The following is a 23,066-nucleotide window of genomic DNA, read 5'->3' on the forward strand; positions in this document are numbered from 1 at the left end:
CAGATGCAACTAGGTCTGATAAGTGCTCAATGCTATTTTACTCGAATGAATCTATAGATCATCTTCTCTACTCCCTCTTCCTACCTCCAGCTCTCCCACCTTCTCCTCTGACTCCAGCAAACACACAGCCACCTGGAATCCCTTCCCAACTTATAACAAATAAACTATTAATAAAAACTACAAAAAAAAAAAAAAAAAAATCTCAATTTTTAATTAAATGGGGAAAATCCCTACAATTTTCTTCTTACTATATGTTAAGAAATAGAGCAAAAGAGATCAGGAATACCACCTCAAGCCTACATTACTACATCAATTCAGAATTTAGCAAAAATACATAGATAATTCTGAGACTCTGGCTATACCTCCTAGCCTGATCACCTGCAGCCAGCATAAACCTCGTGTTTGACTTAGGTGGAAATAAGCCTATGTGACAATAGCTCATGTGTAGCTTGAAGCAATTTCTAAGGTTTGACACAATGATAGGAAGGTGACTAGGTTTGGTATCAGTGGGACAGGACTAAGCACATCTAGGGTAATATCACCCAGATTCCAAAGGTGGGCAAAAACCAACAAAATCTCTCTCTCTCTCATCTCATGCATTCCTCAGGTTTAAAAATATAAAATAATTGTGTGCTGCAGAAATGGAGTCACAGAAACAAAAGCAAGTTCTACTGCTTTAATAATGAGAGAGTGTATGATTCCTAGCTAGGAAAATAATGAATTATCCATGGTTTTGGTAATGATAAATGTCATAGGATATAAAGATGTAAAAGATGTAAAGATACTGTCTCCCCCACTACCTCAGAGGAGGTATAACGCCAATTCAAAATTTCAGTGGGTGACTGTATTTGACAGGAATACCCAAAAGGTGGCCCGTGGTGCTAATAAATATCCTACACTGAGCACATTGCTGGTGTTCGATTACACTGTTAAAGTATGCAGGTAGACACAAGCACGCACAAGCCCCCGTGCATTTGTGAGCCAAACAAGGAAAGTGTTTGTACCAAACACTTTAAAAAAGATGACAAGACAGATTGTTTTTCTCCATATTAACCTTTCTGGATTGTAGTAGGTGGTAAAAATGACGTAGATGGAAAAAAAGGGAAAGAACATTCCTTGAGCAACACAGGAAATAAATGCAGCAATAACAAAGGGGAAGCCCATCCTTTTTTCTTTTTGTAATAGTAGGCATCAGGACAAGGCAGATGACTATACTAACCGGTATTAACTCCAACACTGACAAATTTCAAATAAACAACATACCGTACCCTGACTCCAAGACTGGCTCTGGGTTTCTGAGCAGCAAATCTGCGTGATTAATACTGTAAATGACTAGCACTGAAGGCCGAATTGTGACATTTTATAGACATTTAACATATTTTCAGCTGTGGCAATGTGCTTTGATGTTGCTTTATCACAGGTAATTTTCAGGATATTCTTGAATTAACTATGCTATATTAAACAATTTACTCAGAAATTTAAAAGCTGCCAGTATAGATAGATTTTATAGTGTAAAATTTGGACATTATGGATGACAGATAGGAAGTTTCCAGAATGGATATAACACAGAGATATTTCTCCCTACAATTTATTTTTCAGATTTTCAGATTGGGTTGTTTGGGTAAAGGCTGTTTTGGGATTCTTTTCTTCTTGTCATCACTGCACCGCTTAAACAACACTGCAGTGTGTGAAGCTGATATGCTGCTATCCTTAGCCAAGTTAGATCTGGATGAAAGGAAACTCTGTAACTTTCTAATTCACCTGGAAGGGGAGAAAAATAAAGTAATCAAAACAAGAACACAATCAAATCTTCAAAAGCCAAAAATGATTAAACTGATTAATCGTCTTTTCTTTAAATGCTAGGTGCTGCTCTTATTGTTTGTGACACGATGAGTTGTAATTAAATTCTGGCAACATGTCTTTCACTTTGAGCTGCTACTAAAAAAACACACAGAAACTATCCTTTCTACCAGGAACTCACATTTTACATAAACAGTTCTTTTATACTCACAGTTTATATAAACATTATATGTTGCCTCCAATACTAATCTGCTACTTTGCCAAGGTACTTTTGTTTTTACAAAATTGATCATTACTGCCTCACTTTCAGGACAGCATTTTTGCTCAAGCGCAGATTAATGTGAAGAACGTGCATTAGTTCTGCTCTAATTAAGCATATACTTACACAGTTTCTGGAGCTTGAACTGTGGTAAATAATATATAAGAGTTAGCCTGAAACTTTGATTATGCTGATACAAAAATAGCTGCATGTATATAAGAAAATACCTTCCCATTGCACACTATTCTATTTCACATATATGTGCCCCAGTGGAGAAAATGAGAGAATAAATCTTGAGAGATGGGAGGTCATATTGCTTCAGGATGGTGGAGAGGCAGAACTGTGCCCCACTTAGTACTGCCTGATGTGGTATTTTCATGCCTCTCTCCTCTCTGCCTGGCTTGTGCACGGTGGGTAACGTAAAAGATTCACAGACAGGACAATGAAGATTTCAGCAAATAAGTTCAAAAATGATAAAATGGAATATCGCAACCAGATTTTTGGAGCAATCCATCTTGAGAAGGGCAGGAACCGTGGTGGAAGTCACACACAGATCCCTCCTCACACCTTTCTCTGCTGGCAAAAAAGTGAACTATGGAAGTCCTTCAGGGATAATTAGCTTTCTTGCAAATTTTGCTTTCCAGTACAGGAATTGGGCTGCTGACTAAGCCCTAGTCACTCAATGAATTATACCATTGTGCTTTTCCTAGCAAACTGTACCTCTCTGTGTGGTCACTGTGTAACCAATGGCTTTACCTCTGAGAATCTTCGATGAAAGCAACAGCACTGAACTTACAAACAAGTCCTACACGAGATTATTTTGCAGACAGTGTGTGTGGGTAGTTTTGCTACAGAACTTGCTTGCTTTAATTAAGAAGAAAGATCCTGCTGGCATGGCTGACAAATAAGAAGTGCATTAAAGTCTTCATAGTGTCTAATCTCCCAGTTTGCAGACCAAACAGACAAATCTCAGAGTCCAAGTTCGACTTGAGGAGAAATCTAGATCAAGAAAAGAGTGAGAGAGTATCTCTGCCCCTTCTCCAAAGCATTGAAGAAAGTATCTCTTCACACCTCTTCTCCAAGGCATTCTCCTGATGAAGTCAAACACAGAATCATTGAATCATAGAATAGTTAGGGTTGGAAAGGACCTTAAAACCATCTAGTTCCAACCCCCCTGCCATGGGCAGGGACAAATCACACTAAACCATGCCACCCAAGGCTCTGTCCAACTTGGCCTTGAACACCACCAGAGATGGAGCATTCACAACCTCCCTGGGCAACCCATTCTAGTGCCTCACCACCCTCACAATGAAGAACTTCCTCCTTGTATCAAATCTAAACTTCCCCTGCTTAAGCTTTAACCCATTACCCCTCGTCCTATCGCTAGAGTCCCTAATGAATAGTCCCTCCTCAGCATCCTCTGGAAGGTTGCTCTGAGGTCTCCAAGCAGCCTTCTCTTCTCCAGGCTGAACAGCCTCAACTTTTTCAGCCTATCTTCATACGGAGGTCTCCAGTTCCCTGATCATCCTCATGTCCCTCCTCTGGACTTGTTCCAACATTTCCATGTCTTTTTTATGTTGAGGACACCAGAACTATATGGAATACTCCAAGTGAGGTCTCCCGAGAGCAGAGTAAAGGGACAGGATCAACTCTTCCGACCTGCTGGTCACACTCCTTTTGATGCAGCCCAGGATATGGTTGGCCACACCAAATCAGGCCCCTGGTACATGGGGAGGAAAAAGCCTTTGAGGTGGAGGGTGAAGGTAAAGCAGGTAGACATCGGGAACCTTTTAAAACAATATGAAGCGTGTTGCTGGTTAATTTCCCTAGGTATGAAATGACCTTGTAGAACCATTCCTAGTGTATACCCCTTGCTGCATTGTTCTGCTTTAATTATATGCAATTAGTTGTCTTTATTTATATCTGAGTATCCAGCTTTTCTGTTAGAAACATTTTTGATCTGCACTTCAGCTACTGTTTCTCTATTGTTTCTTCTCTTACAGAACAGCCTGTTATCTGCACCTTAGTCCCCTTCAAAAGTCTTCTGCTCTCTGTTGAAGGGATTACAGGGTTTACTGGATGGTTCACTGCAGGTTAACGCAATTATAAAACAAGAAAGACACCAACAATTTCATTACATTTGTCTGTGTGTCTGATTACATTTACAGAGCCTGAGTAATATGAACTTGTGGTGTGTTTTGTGGAAATATAAAAGCTTTGTAAAAACAAAGAAGTCAACTAGATAAAAATGTAAGTTTGCTAGAGAAAGTTAATAGATTTCCTTTCAAGAGACTACAACTGCCAAATTGACTGCTATGATTCCACTGGCATAGAATAGCACACACTTTTGGGGGGGGGTCAGGAAAGCAAATACTAATATACTAAATACTAAGCAAATATTTATTTTATTTAAAATATAGTAAGAAGAATTCTGAGTATGGTGAACAGTCTGGAAGAAAGGTTGAAGAATCAGAAGCAATTAAAAATAAATAGCAATTAGAGGTATAGAGGAACATGACAGAATCCAGACACATATTTTGGTAATGTAGGAAAGTGATTATCAAAGGTTTGACAGTTTTCTAAGATAATAAAACATCATGACAACTTTCACTAGATTCTGTTCCAAATATTCAGGCAACTGTCATAGCTCAATCAGAAAAGCAAAAATGGCTTATATTATTCAGAATTTGAAGAGCTAACAAAGACTATGATGTGGGATAGGCAATATGCAGGCAAGAAAATATAAATGATGATGGCAACTCCTTGCAAGTATAATTCATTTTCAGCAGGCATTCATGCTAGCAAAGTGGAACTGCATGGATGTCCATGGAAAATGAACAGCTGAGTTGACATCAAGATGGGTGAATGAATCAATGTAAAAATTCAGTGCAACACTCAAATCAACAGTTTTAAGGAATTGGTTCTTCTGCGCCATGCTCTCCTTTGGCTTTTATTCATTATGGATACCGTTATGCTTTTTGTAGTCATTATTTAGGTTAAGCCTGACTTAATGCATCAGAAATATTTTAAGATCACAGCTCACACTAATACCTGGAAGGAATCACCACCTAGGAATGACTATTTATTGGATTTTTTTAATTCAAAACCCAAAGACAAGCTGAGCATTTTTCAGAAGCTGTCTGTAGTTAGCAGCAACAATAACAGAATGAATCAGTAAGTATAGATTCTCAACTGAGAGGACTTCCTAAACAATTTTAATAGTATTCATCGCACTCGAGTATTGCCACATAAAGGCTGGGAACTTAGTTGTCTGTGTCTTCCTCTACAGTCAACAAAAAGCCAGATATCCTTATGGGAAGGTACATCTCATTTTATGATACACCTCAATGATATGTGATATCTGTTTCTCTGGATGGATTTTATAGAGAATCTCTCCAACAAATTGTGTTTAATCACTTTACCAGGTCTACAGTTAACTCAAATGTATACTACTCTTTGTCATTAAATGGCAGAAAAAGCATTTTCCTTGAGATGGCGTTAGAAAGTTCAGAACAATGAAATCTTTCATTCTGTGTGTAGGGCACCGTCCTGGTAAGTGGGGAACAAGGGTCTTCAGTAGACAAATTCTTCCACCCAAATATCTTTAAAAGAAAATGGAACTGGAGCATCTAGTAAATAGCACTTCATAGTCATGCACTGGAAAATGAAAATAACATCATATTCTTTAAGTTTTTTCTTGCCTCAGACAGGCACCAGAAGGTATAGACTGACAACGTTTGAAATATACTAAACAGTTATTCATACAAAAGAAACCAAAACAAAGGCTGCTGGTTTTTGTGTTTGTTGGTTTTTTTTTAAAGAAGAAGAAAAAAAAAAGATCAAACAAAAACACATTAACTTTCTCAAACTCAACAGATATTTCAGGGTTTTAGAAGCTGGAATGAATATAGTGCAACTGTCAAAATGAGAAATATAAAAGTTGATGGTCACAATATCTGATAACCAATCAGCTCATCTTGAATGAATTCCAGAGAAAAAAAAAACTGAAAAATCTCATCAAAGTGAGAATGTTAAGTGGGCAGCTGGTTCAGATCATGAAAAAGCATTAAACCACTGTAATCTTGGTTTGAGAATTATCTTATGGCATAATAAGACTTCAGAAAGCAAATATAATGAAGCCCCTGTCATTAATTTGCACTCCAAGTAAGATACTATCCTATGTTAAACACAAATTTCATATTGATTTTGCATTTCCTACTGAAGGAGGAAGGCTCTATAGATAGAGAAAAGCAAGGAAATGTTTTCAAAAGCCTTGCTCATATTCAGATTTCTGCTTGAAGCTAATAAGACAACTCATGTGTGGAAGGGTAAACAACTGCATAATTCTTTTCAGGACCAAAACTGTACTGGAAAACCAACAACTTTGATGACAGGCTTCCCAGAGAGGCCAAAAGTTGAATGAAGCGTGAGCTGACCTCATAACCTTGGACTCAATGGACATCAACATGTTATCCATGGACTCAACCAAGCCTGTAGCTTATTCCTCTGGGGTCAAACAAAAGTGTATAGGAAAAACTGCCTCATGCTAGATAGGTAGAATTTCCAGTGGGGTTCTCACATGTGAATTAAAAGTTTGAAAAAACCTGCTAGAAAGTCTATTCTTTCCAACTCAGCACATTGTTCAAAGGAACTTACATAGCCAGTTCACCTCTGAATCGCTGAATACAATATATTGCAATGATCAATAGGCAAAGTCTTATGGATATTTTTTTCAAACAAGACTTCAGCAGTGCCACATGCCTTTAGTATGAAATACCTTAATTTAAAGCTGCATTTAGCATGATACAAGCTCAATTAGAATTAGTTTTTTATTGTATTTTTTAAAGATTAATATGTTTTAATCAGATATTTATCTTTTATACAGATTTTAAACTTCAGTAAGAACCAGATGTTCATCTGGGGTAAAGTTGCAAAGCTTACCTGAAGTAAAAGTATCTACTGTACTTCATGCCATCTGGTTCTAGAAGTTTCTGAAACTTTAATTACATTGAAAATTACATTAAAATGGCATGATAGCTTTATTAATCTAATGACTTTAATGTTCAAAAATACTGAAATTAAAAAGGTATCTAATCAAACATATAGGGATCTGTTTTTCACATCAAACAGTTATGTGATAAAATCCATGTAATACTTGAACATTTCTTTAGGCCAATGGCTAAAAATCAAGGAGTGGACACAGATGAATGTGTAAACCATTCATGCCCACTCACTTTCACAGTAAATCTTTGAACACAAAACAGAACAATGCCAGAAAGGATTGGGCACAGCTGCAGTAAAAATGGGTAGAAGGGAATGGAGGATATAGGAAGCCTTGTCACCAGAGTGGATATGCACATTCAGATAATGAGTTATTGTACTTTTTTCCGTTCAGTTTTTACACAGTTGTTTCCGCACATTGTTTCAGAGAAAATGGAAAGTGTTTTATTCTTTAGGCTGATGAATGTAATTAAAATTTGCTTTAAGGACAGCAGACAAACCCATTTCTTAAGACATTAAAAATGAGAGGAATATTTAAAGACAACAATAATTTTACTGAAGCCATCAGAAAATATAACCATTATTTAAAAAATAATAAGATTGTTGGTTTTGTTTTTAAGTAATGTGTCTCCTAGCACAAAATTTTAATTGCAGATTAGTTTTATTTTTGTAGTCCTCTTGATAAATTTGAGGCAAGCCACATACATCATTAATTGTATTGTGTAGGGGACCACATTTCAAACAACAGCTTTGTCTGACTGAGCTACTATAGCCTGTCTGATTGTTGCAGAATTGTCATTAAATGGAAATGATGCTCGGGAATGTTGAACTAAATGTTATGTTTCTAAATACCATGAATAACATTACAGTAGCTTTAATGAATTTCATAGGGGAAAAATGTTGTTAAACAGAGCAAAAATATTAGCCCTGCTGCCGTGGCCAAATTCCAATCTAGATAATTGCATTCTGACACCTATTCTTTCTCAGTTGTTTAAATTGGGTACATTTGTGTATCTCAGTGTCTGGATTGAAGAATGTTTGAGAAAGCCCTTCTGACATTGCTACACCTGTTGACAGTTGTAAAGGGTTAATGGAGGAAAAAATTCTGAAGACCTAAATCCTGGCTCATGGAAAGCTTCTAAAAAACGATAGGATCATAATTTGGAACTGCCTTGATACACATTCAAGGCAGAATCTTCAGTGACAACCTTGTTTAACATTTTTTCGTGTGTCTGTGACATCTCAAAGACATAATTTCTAGTATCATTTCCAGAGCCTCACCATGCCCTTTGATCTTGAGTACTGCTTGTGGTATCCCATTCACACACTGGTGCACACTAATTATCCTGCTTGGGAGACCAGATAAGATCATCAAGGAGCATGTAAAATATTTAAATCAGGCATATATTTTCATATGCACTGACAGTGATTAAAATAGAAAAGCCTGATAAAACATAAAATCAGAAAGAGGTAGTGCCAAATGTCACTTACTGAATAGAAAATTCCTGGAAAACTCATCTATAGGTAACTGCAGGTAATCATATCCTGTTTCTGTTGGGATTAGGTGAAATGTCCTGTTCTCTCAGCAGAACAACTGAATCCACATTCCTCCCTCTCTGGTATACAAGTATCCCAGAAACTGCACAGACTGTACTGCACGATACACACGGTGTTGTTTGAAGGCTCAAGCTGCATGTTAAACTGCAGCTGGATTGTTACCATTATGGTTTTGTCACAGTGATTTAGTGAGAAAGTCAATGATCTGGAAATAGATGTGATGTTTTAAATGTATGTCATCATATCTTCTGGGCTAATTTCAGTCTTATCATTGCAATGGATTTTCTTCAGGTAGAAGAAAGAAGACAAAGAAATGGTGAGAAGAGTGACAGAATAAGTGGAAAAGAGTCGACAGAATCATGTGAGCACAGATGCTAATGAACTGAAAAACATCATTTGCTTTAATTATTACATATGTCTGCACAGAAGTCAGTCATTTGAAAGGAATCATAGTGTGTATAAAGAGCCTCTTAAAGGATCCATATAGGAAAATCGGGTCTTTCACCTTTATAAAGTTTAAGGATATTTTCCATTCAGTGCTGGCTCACAAACCAACCCATTCAAAGATGGTGTCTCTCCAAGTCATTCCTTTGCACACACATACACGTAAGTACAAACAGCAAGGAAGAAGCAGAGAGGAAGCAAAACGAAAAGAGTAAAGATTGCTAAAGACTGTGAGAGAGCCACAGTCAGTGCTCTCATGGTGAAAGAAATCTACTGCTGTATGGGTGGTAGTAGCTCAAATCTTGTATACAAATCAAAGTGAATTCAAGGCTCATGTTTTTCTATCTTATCTGAAAATCCTGACTTTTTTTCACGCAAAGATAATTCCAAAGAGAATTCTGTTTTAGCTAGAATTCTTTTCAGTCTGAGTTTGAAAAAGCTTTAAATAAAACTAGTAATTTCCAAAGAAAACAATTATTTTTTTTTGCCACAAAGATCCTGACTGAATCTTTTTCCATTTTGAACATACATATTACTTCCAACAAAAATAACAGGATTCTTTTCAAAGTAAAAAAAAAGAACATCTGAACGCTATGAAATCTACTTTAACATCCATAACATATAATTGAAAAGTACTGATAAGTTCTTAATTTATTACCAATCCTAGTGTGTTGCTCTTAATTAAACCTCATCTTGCAGTAATAATTCTCAGTTGTACTATACAACATATGCTACAGAAATCTCTGAGGTAGCCAAGGAAAACCAAGCCAAAAGCAACAGCGAAGTTGCTTACCTGCCTGAATTCTTCAAGATCTATTTTGTTTCCCACCAGCACCAAGGGGATGTCATAGGTGTGCCGGACACGATAAATGAGTTCCTTAAACTCAGCAGCTTCTTGAAAGGATTGGCGGTCTGTGATGGAATAGCAGATAATGAAGCCTTCTCCACCTCGCATGTACTGGTCCCTCATGGCTGTGAATTCTGCCTGTAGAATAGGAAGAAGATACCCAGTATTTCAGCAGACAAAATTACCCATTTGGAAATAACAAACTTGCTGAGAACTTCCCTCATTCCCCACATAATTTCACATTGTTTGTTTTACTGTTTTAAATACTGCTTGCTGAACCTTGTACATCCTTCTGGGGTCATCATCATGGATAATACACCACCAGGATGTCTCTTAGGACCCTTTTCTCTCCTTTTCTCATCAAGGGAACTTTGTCCTTGAAGAATGTGAATTACTATGCCAGTACCTGCATACAGAAAATACTGTCTCACATATTTCTAAAACCTTCTGTAGCACTTTTGGTACATACTTGCCATTGAATGAATGCTAACAGGTGTAAGAGAAGAGCTTTATTGTGATCTAGAGATTGAAGACAGGTACAAATCCTTATTATGCACTCAATTCAAAAGCTCAGTAATATCAAAAAGACATTTATTGTCTCCCACCAGCTTTGGAATATGCCTAGTAAAACAGGAATATAATCTGCAAAAAGTTCTGCTCTTTCAAATGTTCTGAGAGAAATCAGGGGTTTCACTTCAGTGTGTGATAACACTATTAAATGAAAATGGACAATTTCAAATAGTGAGAGAATTGGCTCGATCTTCTCCTCCTGCATTTTTCTCTGTTTATGTATACATGTATTGAAGCAGTAACACTTCTGGTCATAGGTATGAGTTTTTTTTAGAAGTATTTAACAACTGCCACACTGTATTAAAAAAAAAATATTTAGTTTTAAAAAACTAGTCTCAGGTACTGTGGCGTGAGAATATGCTTTAAAGTCAGTTTCTTTTTCAAGTTTGTTTGCTCTTCTTGATCACAGCCCAGAATAACCCAATACCATGGCAACAGTCGGTCAGGATCAGAATCCTCCAAACAGAGTCAGTTCTCCAGAGATATTAAGATTCAGGAAGGTCTGATAAAGTAAGGAATACACATATCAACATGGGACCATTTCTAATAGCAGCAGGATGCAATATCAAGTCTTCTATTTTTTAGTCTGCTGAGAATTTAGGCTAGGATTTTAAAACAGATTAGACTATATATATATATCCTCAGATCTTGCTGAAAATTCAAGGGAAATGGATTGCTTATGCTCTTTAAAAGTCTCAGCCTTAAATCTCTCTCAGTAGTCACTCATATTGATTGATAATACTTCCTGTGAATAGATTTTCATGTTGACCATTATCATTTATTCATGATGTATCTTTTACCCAAGGGCTTTCTTATATATCACTCAAAATATTTCACCTACTACAGGAAAAAGTTCATAGACTAAGCTCCAAAATAGCAGACTAATAGGCAATTTAAGGGTAGGATTCTACTATGAGACTTACTTAGAATTTCGTAATCTCTAAACTATCACCACTGGCGTCCCAGGAGTTTATTAACTACCAAACTGCAGCACAGAGTGGATCAAGCTATATTCTATCCCAGCCCATCTCAACTGGATGTGTAAGAAGTAGGGCAGTGGTAGGGAGAAACACAGAAGATGTCAAACAAAAGGGATTCTACACTCCCCTGGTTTGGGCAAGACAGTGAGGGGAGTTCTGTCTCTGCTCCCAGGTCTTTGCCTGCAATCTGTGTAAGAGAGTCACTGGATTAATAACCAGTGCAATACCAAGGTCTCCAAGTTGTGAGCAGGGAGTGTTAATAACTAAACACACAGACACAATCCCTCTCCCTTACTGACCCTCAGATCCCAGGCTTTCCTGACAGAACAACAATCTTTCCAAGCCCCTCATCCTCTGTGCCCCTGCTTTTCTTCTCTTTGCATCATTCACCTAGAACTACCATGATTAGTGGAGTAGCCTCTTTTGTAGTAGGAGCTGAACAAGGCCTTCATCCCTTCAGACTGAGCAGAAAATGTAAACCTTATGCAGAACTAAACTGAATTTAGCTGCCTCTGCAGCTGCAGGTCACTATCTAAGCCCCCATTACAGATAATAGTAAGCTAGTCAATGCAATTAATGGACTACAGATTGCGTATGTTCATGAAAAACAGTTATTCCCTTAGGTCCCTAATTACCTACTTTTTTATCTGTTCTAGAGCCAGCTGAATATTTACACAACTGAACGAACCTGCTAGCTCCTATTCAAACTCCAAAAGTAGATGTTTTGGTATGGAACTTAAAACCCAGCCCAGACAACCTGTCTTCCTGGGTTAGAGATCTCATAAATCAGGTATTGTAACACTGTATGATTATTCTACACAGACTTTTACAAAGAATGAGCTCTGCTTAAGTAAGTTGGTTCACCTCCAGGAAGTGCTCAGAACATTCTCTTACAGCCATTTATGGCAAACTAAGAAGGAATTAGGTCACATAGCCCCGTTTAAGTTACTCACAGTAAGTGACAGTCTTCAATGTGGGGACCCCCAGGACCAGTCCCCTGGAATGCTTAATGGCTTTTCTTGACTGCCAGGATACTCTGGGTTTCTAATTTTACATTGAATCATTCCAAAGGGATGAAGTATTCAGCTTTTAGGCACTGCCATTCTTGAGGCTGAGTCATTTACCTATGCATTGTGGTTCATGCCTGGGCATAGACATGACTTTAAGGATATGAATGAATTTAATTCTGCAATATTTTATTATGATGTGTTATTGCTGCTGATATATTGGACTAAACAGCCAAAACACCTTGTGTCAAGTTTGCAGTGATCCACCTTCAGAGGCATTAATTATTCTGTGTAAACTAGACTGGGCACATCCACTTGGTTTTCTGTTGTTAACTCAGTTAGTCATTTCCAATCTTATTTTTCTGATGTTGACTTTCACTTTTCAGCTTTTTCCCCTTGGCATAATTGCTCATTACAGAGTCAAGGACTCCAAGGTCAAACATGAAAAAGCCTCTTCTTGGATTTCAACAAAAATGTGTTTACTTCTCTGTTTACCAAGAAACCCAATATAATAATAATATACACTAAGACAAAGTTTTCAATAAACATACTATACCCCTTCCAATAATGTATGGGTGTTACGTATAGATGATGAAGGACTAACATGTAATTAAATTCTTTGTTCTTTTTTTGAGTCTTACTCCAATTTCACAGTCTTCCATGTATCTCTACAGCAAGCAGAACAAAAATCCAAGTTGACCTGGGTTTTTTTGATGTTCACAGTATCACAGTATGCTAGAGATTGGAAGGGACCTCGAAAGATCATCTAGTCCAATCCCCCTGCCGGAGCAGGAACACCTAGATAATGTTACACAGGAATGTGTCCAGGCGGGTTTTGAATGTCTCCAGGGAAGGAGACTCCACAACCTCCCTGGGCAGCCTGTTCCAGTGTTCCGTCACTCTCACTGAGAAGAAGTTTCTTCTCAAGTTTAAGTGGAACCTCTTGTGTTCCAGTTTGTACCCATTACCCCTTGTCCTATCATTGTTTGCCACCGAGTAGAGCCTGGCTCCATCCTCGTGACACTCCCCCTTTATATATTTATAGACACTTATAAGGTCACCCCTCAGTCTCCTCTTCTCCAAACTATAGAGACCCAGCTCCCTCAGTCTTTCCTCATAAGGGAGATGCTCCACTCCCTTAATCATCTTCATTGCCCTGCGCTGGACTCTCTCCAGCAGCTCCCTGTCCTTCTTGAACTGAGGGGCCCAGAACTGGACACAATATTCCAGATGTGGTCTCACCAGGGCAGAGTAGAGGGGAAGGAGGACCTCTCTCGACCTACTAACCACCGCCCTTCTAATACACCCCAGGATGCCACTGGCCTTCTTAGCCACAAGGGCACAGTGTTGGCTCATGGTCATCCTGTCGTCCACTAGGACCCCCAGGTCCCTCTCCCCTACACTGCTCTCTAACAGGTCGTTCCCCAACCTATACTGGAACCTGGGGTTGTTCCTGCCCAGATGCAGGACTCTACACTTTCCCTTGTTATATGTTCAGAGGTATACGAAGATAGGCCCAAAAGTTTCACAAACTTGTGTTTTTTTTTATACTCGGGTTGGTTCTCTTATAAAATACGCAACAGTACATCTGTGCAGCTGGCACACTAATTGTTTCCTGCTGTAAAAGTGGCTTTTTTAAAAATTATTCATGAATAGTACTTGATGCCATTTGCTACTCAGTAAGGGGAAAATATGAAATGTTCCCAAGTCAGCAAGTGCCAAGGGGAAGAGACAGAAGGAGATCACACCTCCTCAAAAGGAAATCAATCCTGAGACTTAAAGTGAAGATTTGTCATGCTTATAGCACTTTGCAGCTTGACATCAGTCTCTAATACTCTCTTGTGTATTATGACTAAGACTTTAACTGAAAACTGTGGTAAGAAATCTTCCGAAAGAAAATCACCATTCATCTTGGGAGACATGTTATACTTGACAATAAGCATCAAGTCTAGATAGAAACAAAATAAAACTTTTCTAAAAGTTGAAAAAATTCAGAATAACTTTTTCATTTTCTTTTTCCATTATAAATGAGTGCAGCAAAAAACCTAATACTAATCCTCATGTGCTTATATATGTCTACCTGTTGTTGAAGAAAGTTAGCAAGAAAATCACTCAATACCAGTTGCTCCTAAACAGATGCCACATTTGCCTTTTAGTAGTTATCAGGAATCTGCCATGATTTCTCAGTGACAGAATGGCCTTACAATGACATAAAGCAGCTCCCTCAACATGCTAAAATGCATCACATCCTGTTGTATCAAACTTACAGAATCACAGAAGAGTTAGGGTTGAAAAGGAACTTAAGATCATCCAGTTCCAACCCCCTTGTCATGTGCAGGGACACCTCACACTAAAGCATGCCACCCAAGGACCTGTCCAACCTTGCCTTGAACACCGTCAAGGATGCATCAACTTTCTCAGCCTGTCTTCATATGAAAGGTGCTCCAGCCCCCTGATCATCCTCGTGGCCCTCCTCTGCACTTGTTCCAACAGTTCCATGTCCTTTTTATGTTGAGGACACCAGAACTGTACACAATGCTCCAAGTGAGGTCTCACAAGAGCAAAGGGGCAGGATCACCTACTTCAGCCTGCTGGTCACGCTCCTTTTGATGCAGCCCAGGATATGGTTGGCTTTCTGGGCTGCGAGCACACACTGAAGCTGGCTCATGTTAAGTTTCTCCTCAACCAACACCCCCAAGTCCTTCTCCGCAGGGCTGCTCTGAATCTCTTCTCTGTCATACCTGTAGCTGTGCCTGGGATTGCTCCCACCCAGGTGAAGGTCCTTGCACTTGGCATGGTTAAACTTCACAAGCATGTCAAGGTCCCTCTGGATGGCATTCCTTCCTTCCAGCGTATCAACTGCACCACATAGCTTGGTGTCATCGGCAAACTTGCTGAGGGTGCACTCAATCCCACTGTCCATGTCACCAACAAAGACGTTGAACAAGACCAGTTCCAACACTGGTCCCTGAGGGACACCACTCGTTATTGGTCTCCAGCCAGACACTGAGCCATTGACAACTCTTTCTGTGCGGCCATCCAGCCAGTTCTTTATCCACTGAGTGGTCCACCTATCAAATTGATGTCTCTTCAATTTAGAGACCAAGATGTCATGCGGGACAGCATCGAATGCTTTACACAAGTCCAGGTAGATGACATCAACTGCTCTACCCCTGTCCATCAGTTCCATAGCCCCATCATAGAAGGCCACCAAATTGGTCAGACAGGATTTCCCCTTAGTGAAGCCATGCTGGCTGTCACCAACCACCTTGTTGTTTTTCATGTGCCTTAGCATGCCTTCCAGGAGTATCTACTCCAAGATTTTGCCAGGCACAGAGGTGAGACTGACTGGTCTGTAATTCTCTGGGTCATCCATTTTTCCCTTCTTGAAAATGGGGGTTATATTTTCCCTTTTCCAGTCATTGTGAACTTCACCTGACTGCCATGGTTTTTCAAATATGATGGACAGTGGCTTAGCAACTTCATTTGCCAGCTCCTTCAGGACTCAAGGATGTATTTCATCAGGTGCAATGGAGTTGTGTACGTTCAGGTTCTTAAGATGGTCTCAAACCAGATCCTCTCCTACAGTGGCCCCAAGGTCTTCATTCTCACAGTCCCTGCATCTGCCTTCCAAGAGTTGGGTGGTGTGGTCAGAGCATTTGCCAGGGAAGACTGAGACAAAGAATTCATTAAGAATTTCAGCCTTCTCCAAATCCACGGTAGCCAGTTCTCCTGACAGCATCTGGAGGGGGCCCATGTTGTCCCTAGTCTGTCTTTTATTTGCAATGTACCTATAGAATCCTTTCCTGTTACCTTTCACATCCCTAGAGAAGTTTATTTCTAAGTGGGCCTTATCTTTCCTAACCTGGTCCCTAGCTTCTCGGATAACATCCCTCTATTCTTCCCAGGCCTCCTGCCCTTGCTTCCACGTTTTATAAGCCTCTTTTTCCTTTGAATTTTCCTCAGCAGCTCCTTATCCATCCAAGGAGGTCTCCTGGCCCTCCTGCTGCACTCTCTTCTAGGTGGGATGCAACACTCCTGAGCTTGTAGTAGGTGATCCTTGAATATCACAGTCTTGGGCCCCCCTGCCCTCTAGGGCTTTGTCCCATGGAACCTTACTAAGGAGGTTCCTGAAGAGGCCAAAGTCTGCTCTCTTGAAGTCTAGGGCAGTGACCTTGCTGCACGCTCTTCTCACTGTCCTGAGGATCTCAAATTTGACCATCTCATGATCACTGCAACCAAGGCTGCCCTGGAGCACCACATTTCAAATGAGCCCTTCCCTGTTGCTGAGCATGAGGTCAAGCATGGTACGTCTCCTTCTTGGCTCCTTTATTACTTGCAGAAGGAAGTTGTCTTCCATGGAATCGAGGAACCTCCTGGATTTCTTGTGCCAGTCTGTACCATCCCTTCAACAGATATCCAGGTGGTTGAAGTCCCCCATGACAAGGGCCTGCGAGCGTTAGGCTGCTCCTATCTATCTATAGAGTGCTTCATCCACAAAGTCCTCTTGATCAGGCAGTCTGAAACAGATCCCCACAATAATGTCCCCCATAGCTGCTCTCCCTATAAGCCTGACACACAAACGCTGTTGACTGCTCACCTGTCCCCAGACAGAGTTCCATTCTCTCCAGCCTATCCCTAACATAAATAGCAAGTCCCCCTCCCTGTCTGCCAGGCCTGTCTTTTCTAAAGAGCCTGTAATCTTCCATTTTAACACTGCAGTCATAGGAGCCATTCCACCATGTTTCTGTGATGCCTATTATATCATACTTTCGTAGATGTCCACGCATCTCTAATTCCTCTTGTTTGTTCCCCATTCTATGGGTGTTTGTATAGAGGCATCTGAGCCGAGCTCCAAATGAAGCCGGCTCATTGGCTGGAGCAGCTGGAATATATCTGCATTGCTCCAAGCATTTATAATAGGTGCTGGCAACTGACTGGGTGTGTTGGGATGGAATGATGCTGCCCTCCCCCAACACATCTAGTTTAAAGCATCCTTGACCAGCTTGGCAAGCCTCCTACCAGAACTGCTCTTCCCCGTCTTTGTCAGACCAGCTCCAGCAACCCCCAGTAGACACGGCCTACTAAATTGAGTCCCATGTTCTAGATAACCAAACCCCTGATTATGGCACCAGTGTTCTAACCATTTATTAACCTGACCAATCCTCCAGCCTTTCTAAGGTCCTCCCCTTTATCCTGGAGAATTGACTAAAAGACTATCTGAGCTCCAGAGACCCAAACAACATCTCCCAGGGCTCTCTAGTCCTTCTTTATGTTCTCCAGACTACTGCTATCTATATTACTAGCACCCACATGTATCACCAGAAGTGGGTAACAGTGAGTGGGACTTACTAGACCACGCAGCCTCTCTGCAGCATCCCCGATCCGAGACCCTGGTAGGCAACACACCTACCTTGAGACTAGCTCAGGGTGAAAGATGGGTGCCTCTGTGCCTTTCAAAGTAATGTCCCTTACTACTACGACCCGCTGCTTTTTCCTGGCAGCACCAGTAGTGATCTTCTTTACCAGTGCATCAGCCGGTTGTTCATGGTGCAAGCATGTTTCCTCATTAGCACCCTTCACGACAGCAAAGCGATTCTGGGTGGGAACAACAGATTTAGGAGGAAACCCCTTGCTTTTAATTGTCCTCTGCCTCTTTTTTTTTTTTTTGTGTGTGTGTTTTTTTTTTTGTTACTATTTCAAAGCTTCCTGGGTTAACGGCCTCCTTCTTTCCTCCGTGAGCTACAGGGGACACATGAGGCCGCTGCACAGTTTGGGCCTGGAGCAAGCAGTCCTGCTTCCCCTCAGCTTCCCTGACATCTTGCAGCCTATTGACAGCGTCCCGCAGCTCAGCCCCTGCTGCAGGAGCACCTCCACCAGGGAGCACCGAGTGCAGCCCTGCCCATTGTGCCCCCTCCCCTCACCAGACCAGTGCAAGCACTCTCTGCACCCCGAGCTCTGCACTGCAGCCTCCCCTCTCATCGGCTCTGTCTGGGTGCCTACGCTGCCACCACCGGGGCAGCCAGAGCAGAGCTCCCGGACCGGGCCCTGCTCATACGACAGTGCTCACCAGCCCGCTGGAGCTGCCCGCGCAAACTGCCTCGACCCGCCCTGTTTGCCCTCCCCCGATCCCTCGCGCTCCCTGGGGCAGGTTTTTGCCCCCTCAGGGCTGGTGCCGCTCCTCCCGGCTCCGCCCCCTGTGAGTCCCTGCTCGCCTCAGCTGAGCTGCCGGCTCCTGGGCAGGTCCTGTCGAGGACTTGAGGCTCCCTCGGTGGCTCTCGCCGCTCTGAGTTGAGGCTCCTGGACGCTGAGCTTCCCTCGCTCCAGTGCTGAAGGCGTCCTCTCTCGAGCTACTCAGCTCAGCAATTGACCCAAGCTTACTCCCATAGTTTAGTTAACTTGTTTACACCCAGTTTAACTTACTTGTCCCTTGCTGATCCCCCTCTACTAAACACAACTTCTCTGTAAAGGCTGGGATAAAGTCCTAAGAGTGTTAGTCCTTTCCATGTTCCTCATCATTATGCCACTCACCAGCAGTCCTACATTTTTCCTTGCCTTCAGTTAGTTACCAGTGTGCCTGCAGAAACCTCTCCTTGTCTTTTATATCTCTCAGAAGTTTCAACTCACGCAGCACTTTGACTTTCACAGTCCAATCCACTCATGCCCAAGAAATACTTCCATACTGATCCCTGGGAGACTGGTCCCAAATTTCATCATACTGTATATGTTGCTAGCTTTTCTATTAGCTTTCAGGAGAGCAACTTACCAAAGAAGAAAATATTTAACCTCTGTTTTCCTGCTTTCATCTTCATTCATTCTCTTTTATCCTGCTTTTCATAATGAGTAAAAGAAAGCTTCCATAAAGATCAATATTTTTCATTAGTTTTAATTTTTTTTTTAATATAAATAGAACGTGCATGTCTTCTTTTCTGTTGCTGTTGGAGATTAGAATCGTTTCCAAATAAGATCAGTAACTTAATGTTTCCAGAACACAAAACAAAAGCATTGAACAGCAAAGTCAAACCACGCTTAGATACTTAGATCTTTATGAAGGATTAATTTATGGGCTGCCATCAGACATAACATTCTGGATCTAATGTTCAGCTCAGGACAACTGTACCTTGCTGACTGAAAGATCCTAGGAAAGCGTATCACAGATTTCACTGAAGCCAAGCATGGTTCTTCACTGTTTCCTAAGTATTTTCTCCTGAAGAATGCTGGTGAAAGAGTGCTGGGCTAGAAAAGCTTTTATTACCCAACTCAGAATAGAAATTGTTAACAAGCAACCTCTTCCACATCACCATTTTACATCAGCAAAACTCAAATCTGAAGCCATTTTTCCTGTGTTACACACTGCTAATAGACAGCTGTGGCATCCTCCAAAAAAGAAGGGAGGGGGAAAAGGAGGAAGAAGAACTAACAACAAAAAATTACACAGGCAATGAGCAGCAGGTCACCATATCTTTTTTATTGTGTGGTGATGTGTTTGAGGAGTAAACACAGTGCAACGCTCAGAAGTGTGGTCCTCCTCCACACTCCTCAGATGTGTAGTACTTAGAAATTTAAAGATGCAGCACCTCAGAAACAAAGGTGTCATGTTTTCAAACTACACACACACCCCACACATTTTGATGTCTCTTCTTTTTTATGATCTTGGCTTGTATCTCTGGAGGAGTTCAGAGTCTCCCCAGGGAGACCAGCCTCACAGTTTTAAAATGCCATTTTCTATACCTTCTTGTCTTCTGCTTGACTTTAAAACAGGGAACCTGCTAACAGATGTTCTTAATGAAAGCTGTCTCCCTGATTACCGCAGGGGTCATTCTTATTATGAAAGCGTTTTTTACATTTCTAGTGAACACTCGGGGTGTGTGTAGTATATGTTCTTGGAAACGGGCAGGTTATTGATTATCTATGACAACGAACACACAAGGGTAAAATGAACAAAAAGGAGGGGCAGGAGGAATCTTTCAAATAGTGAATGAGAGAATCGCAAGCGAAGACTACACTACATAAAAGACATGAAAATGCATTGTTCACTTAAAAATAAAATTAAAAATTTTGGTTGTCAGTAAAAAAGTTGAGAATTTCTTCTGTCCTAAGAAAGCTTTTTCCAATATGGTCAAAGATTATTTTTTAGCAACAGATTATTTTTAAAGCCAAAGTGCAACCCTCCAATATCTCTCTGTTAACAAATTCTCTTACACACATAAACACCAGAGTTGACTCCACTGAGATTACGTATCATTCATCTGGCACTGCTTGTCATAAAGTGCACTTGCTTTTCTTTTACTACCTGAAATAGATTTCCCTAAGAAAGTAGACTGTTGAGAAGTGCTGTGGTAATTATTTGATTTTTCACTATTTTTTTTATCTTTGGGGTAGTGTATGTGTGTGTAGAAGCAAGCAGCTTTTAAAAGCTTATTCACAATGCAAGCAGCAAGAAATTTGCAGCAGTTACATTTCAAATGAGAAAGCATGCAGATAGGAAGTTGTCTGGATATTACATAACCACCATAATACTGTAATCTAGAAGCAAGGCATGTGACTCATTTAATCTCAGTTTTCCCACTAAAAACATAGTCACCTACTCTACATTATTCTTCAAGACGCTCTACAGTCAGGAGAGAGACATGATTGACTCTAGAGAGTAATTCAACCCATCCTCAGAGAAATGCTTCTCTGAGTGTACCTCTCTCACTACCTCAACAGATACTAAATACCAGTCCCAGCCTCTGAAGTCCAAAATATCAACCACAGCCCCCGCCCACTCATATCCTTCCTGCATTTGGATGATAAGGCTTGTCCTCTTCTTCATTTTAAGCTTTAATTTATTTTCTACAAGGCTGTTTTATTTCCAGTGGAGTTCAGAAGGTCAAGAGGATGCAACATCTAGTGCCTAAAACCAATAGTGTTTTTCACTTCACAGCACTCAGCAGTAGGAAATGTAATCTATCCCTCAGCATGGGTTAAGTTACAGTAGGAGATAATAAACAGACATACTTTTTCCATCACAGAAGTCAAAGTTCCAAAACTGCTCACAGCACTGCAGCAGGCACCAGCTAGAGGTTCCCAGCAATGACACAACAGAAAACAAGAAAGCACTGAACAATATCAGCATCACTTTCATGCTCTTTTTGCTTCTTTCCTTGTCTCTAGTCTTCCTTTGCAAACAGCAACAACCAAAGGAGTTATACAGCAAAAGATACGGAAAAAGCTGCAGCAGGTGGTACTCAGCCACCTGTGCCAGCCTAAACCATCTGCCACATCACTGGGAGGAAGGAAGAGAGCTGCATATCAGCTCAGACACAGATCAGAGAAAATGCAGGAGCTCTGGCTTAAATACCGGAGGAAAGGGATTGATTCTTCTCTGCACCAAGTCTCTACACTGTTCTGGTTATGTACATCAAACCCCTGTCTCACGACCCCTTTTGCCTGCTCTAATAATGATCCAGGAGCAGTTCAAAATGGGATTAATATAAATGAGAATTAGTCTGTAAACCTGCAGTGGAAGTGGATTATTATTATAATGAGTGCCTTGATTAATGATGAGCCAGTGTCTCACGCCTTATAATTACAGGAAGAAATCCTTGCTTCTGTTATAAAAGCAATATCCCTTTCCTTCTTTGAACTGGGGGACAAAATACACATCAGTGATGATGGGAATGGTATAAAGATAACATAAAGGATGCATTCCATGTTCCTAGCAGATTAATGTCTTTCTGAACTTAATCTGACAGCTTTCGAAGGCAATATTATGAACTCCTCATTGTACAAAATCAATAGCCTTTTCTTAACTCTGGGAATGTGCAAGTAAAAAAAGCTGAGACAGATACAGAGCTTAATCCATAAAGCAGAAGACAACCAGGCAACCATATCAACCCTACTGAAATCAGTGCCTATTTGACTGTTCACTCCTCCCCCTGTTTAAGCTAATTCATTTACCTGGAAAGAGAAACATGCAGGAAGAAGGAAAATATTCACAACAGGTATCTTTTCCAGGAGACACAGGTATGATTTACACTTCTGTGACAAACAGCAGCATTACTTCTTAACTGCTATTTTCCAGGGTCAGCATACACTCTGGAAATGGAAGAGATAAGCTCACCTGGGTTGAGTGAATGTCAGGGAGTGCTACAAGACCTTGCCTATGGGCAAGAAGATGGTCCAAGATGAGTGAGTCAAGTAAATGGATGGCTGGCAATTTAAGAAGCATGGTAAGACTCACACTGGACAGGAAACGCAAGCACAGTCTTATATCCATAATTTTCACAAAATTTTGGCTGAAAACTTTCCAAGATAATTTCCCTGTCCTACACTTATGTTCTTCAACATCAACCTGTTTCCTCCAGAAACAGGTCTGCAGTCCCAGACAGGGTCTGGTATATCACTAGACCACAGTTCAGGATTCTTTCTGAAGACTAATGTATGTGCATGGAAAAAAAGGATTCTTTCACACCAGTTAAAACATCTTTAAATCTCTGATTACTGGAGATACTTTGTGAAACTCTGAAATCCTCAATATAGAGAATGAATTAATGAAAAATAAACACTTTCATTTCTTAATCTGAGTTATTATATCAGGTTAATTCATGAAGACATTA

General features: G+C 40.5%; 1 protein-coding gene across 1 annotated transcript in view; it reads right to left on the reverse strand.

Annotated features, from left to right (window-relative positions):
- The window catches only part of RIT2 (Ras like without CAAX 2), a 178,911-nt gene that overhangs the window by 74,646 nt on the left and 81,199 nt on the right, over nt 1-23,066 (reverse strand). The window contains exon 4 of the mRNA XM_057398574.1: nt 9,855-10,046. Coding sequence (XP_057254557.1) covers nt 9,855-10,046 — 192 coding nt within the window. The remainder of the gene's footprint in view (nt 1-9,854; nt 10,047-23,066) is intronic.

Source organism: Pezoporus wallicus, unplaced genomic scaffold (assembly GCF_028554395.1).
Source record: "Pezoporus wallicus isolate ANWC-B61680 ecotype Strahan unplaced genomic scaffold, APGP_CSIRO_Pwel_v1 contig_8473, whole genome shotgun sequence".
Lineage (NCBI taxonomy): Eukaryota > Metazoa > Chordata > Aves > Psittaciformes > Psittacidae > Pezoporus > Pezoporus wallicus.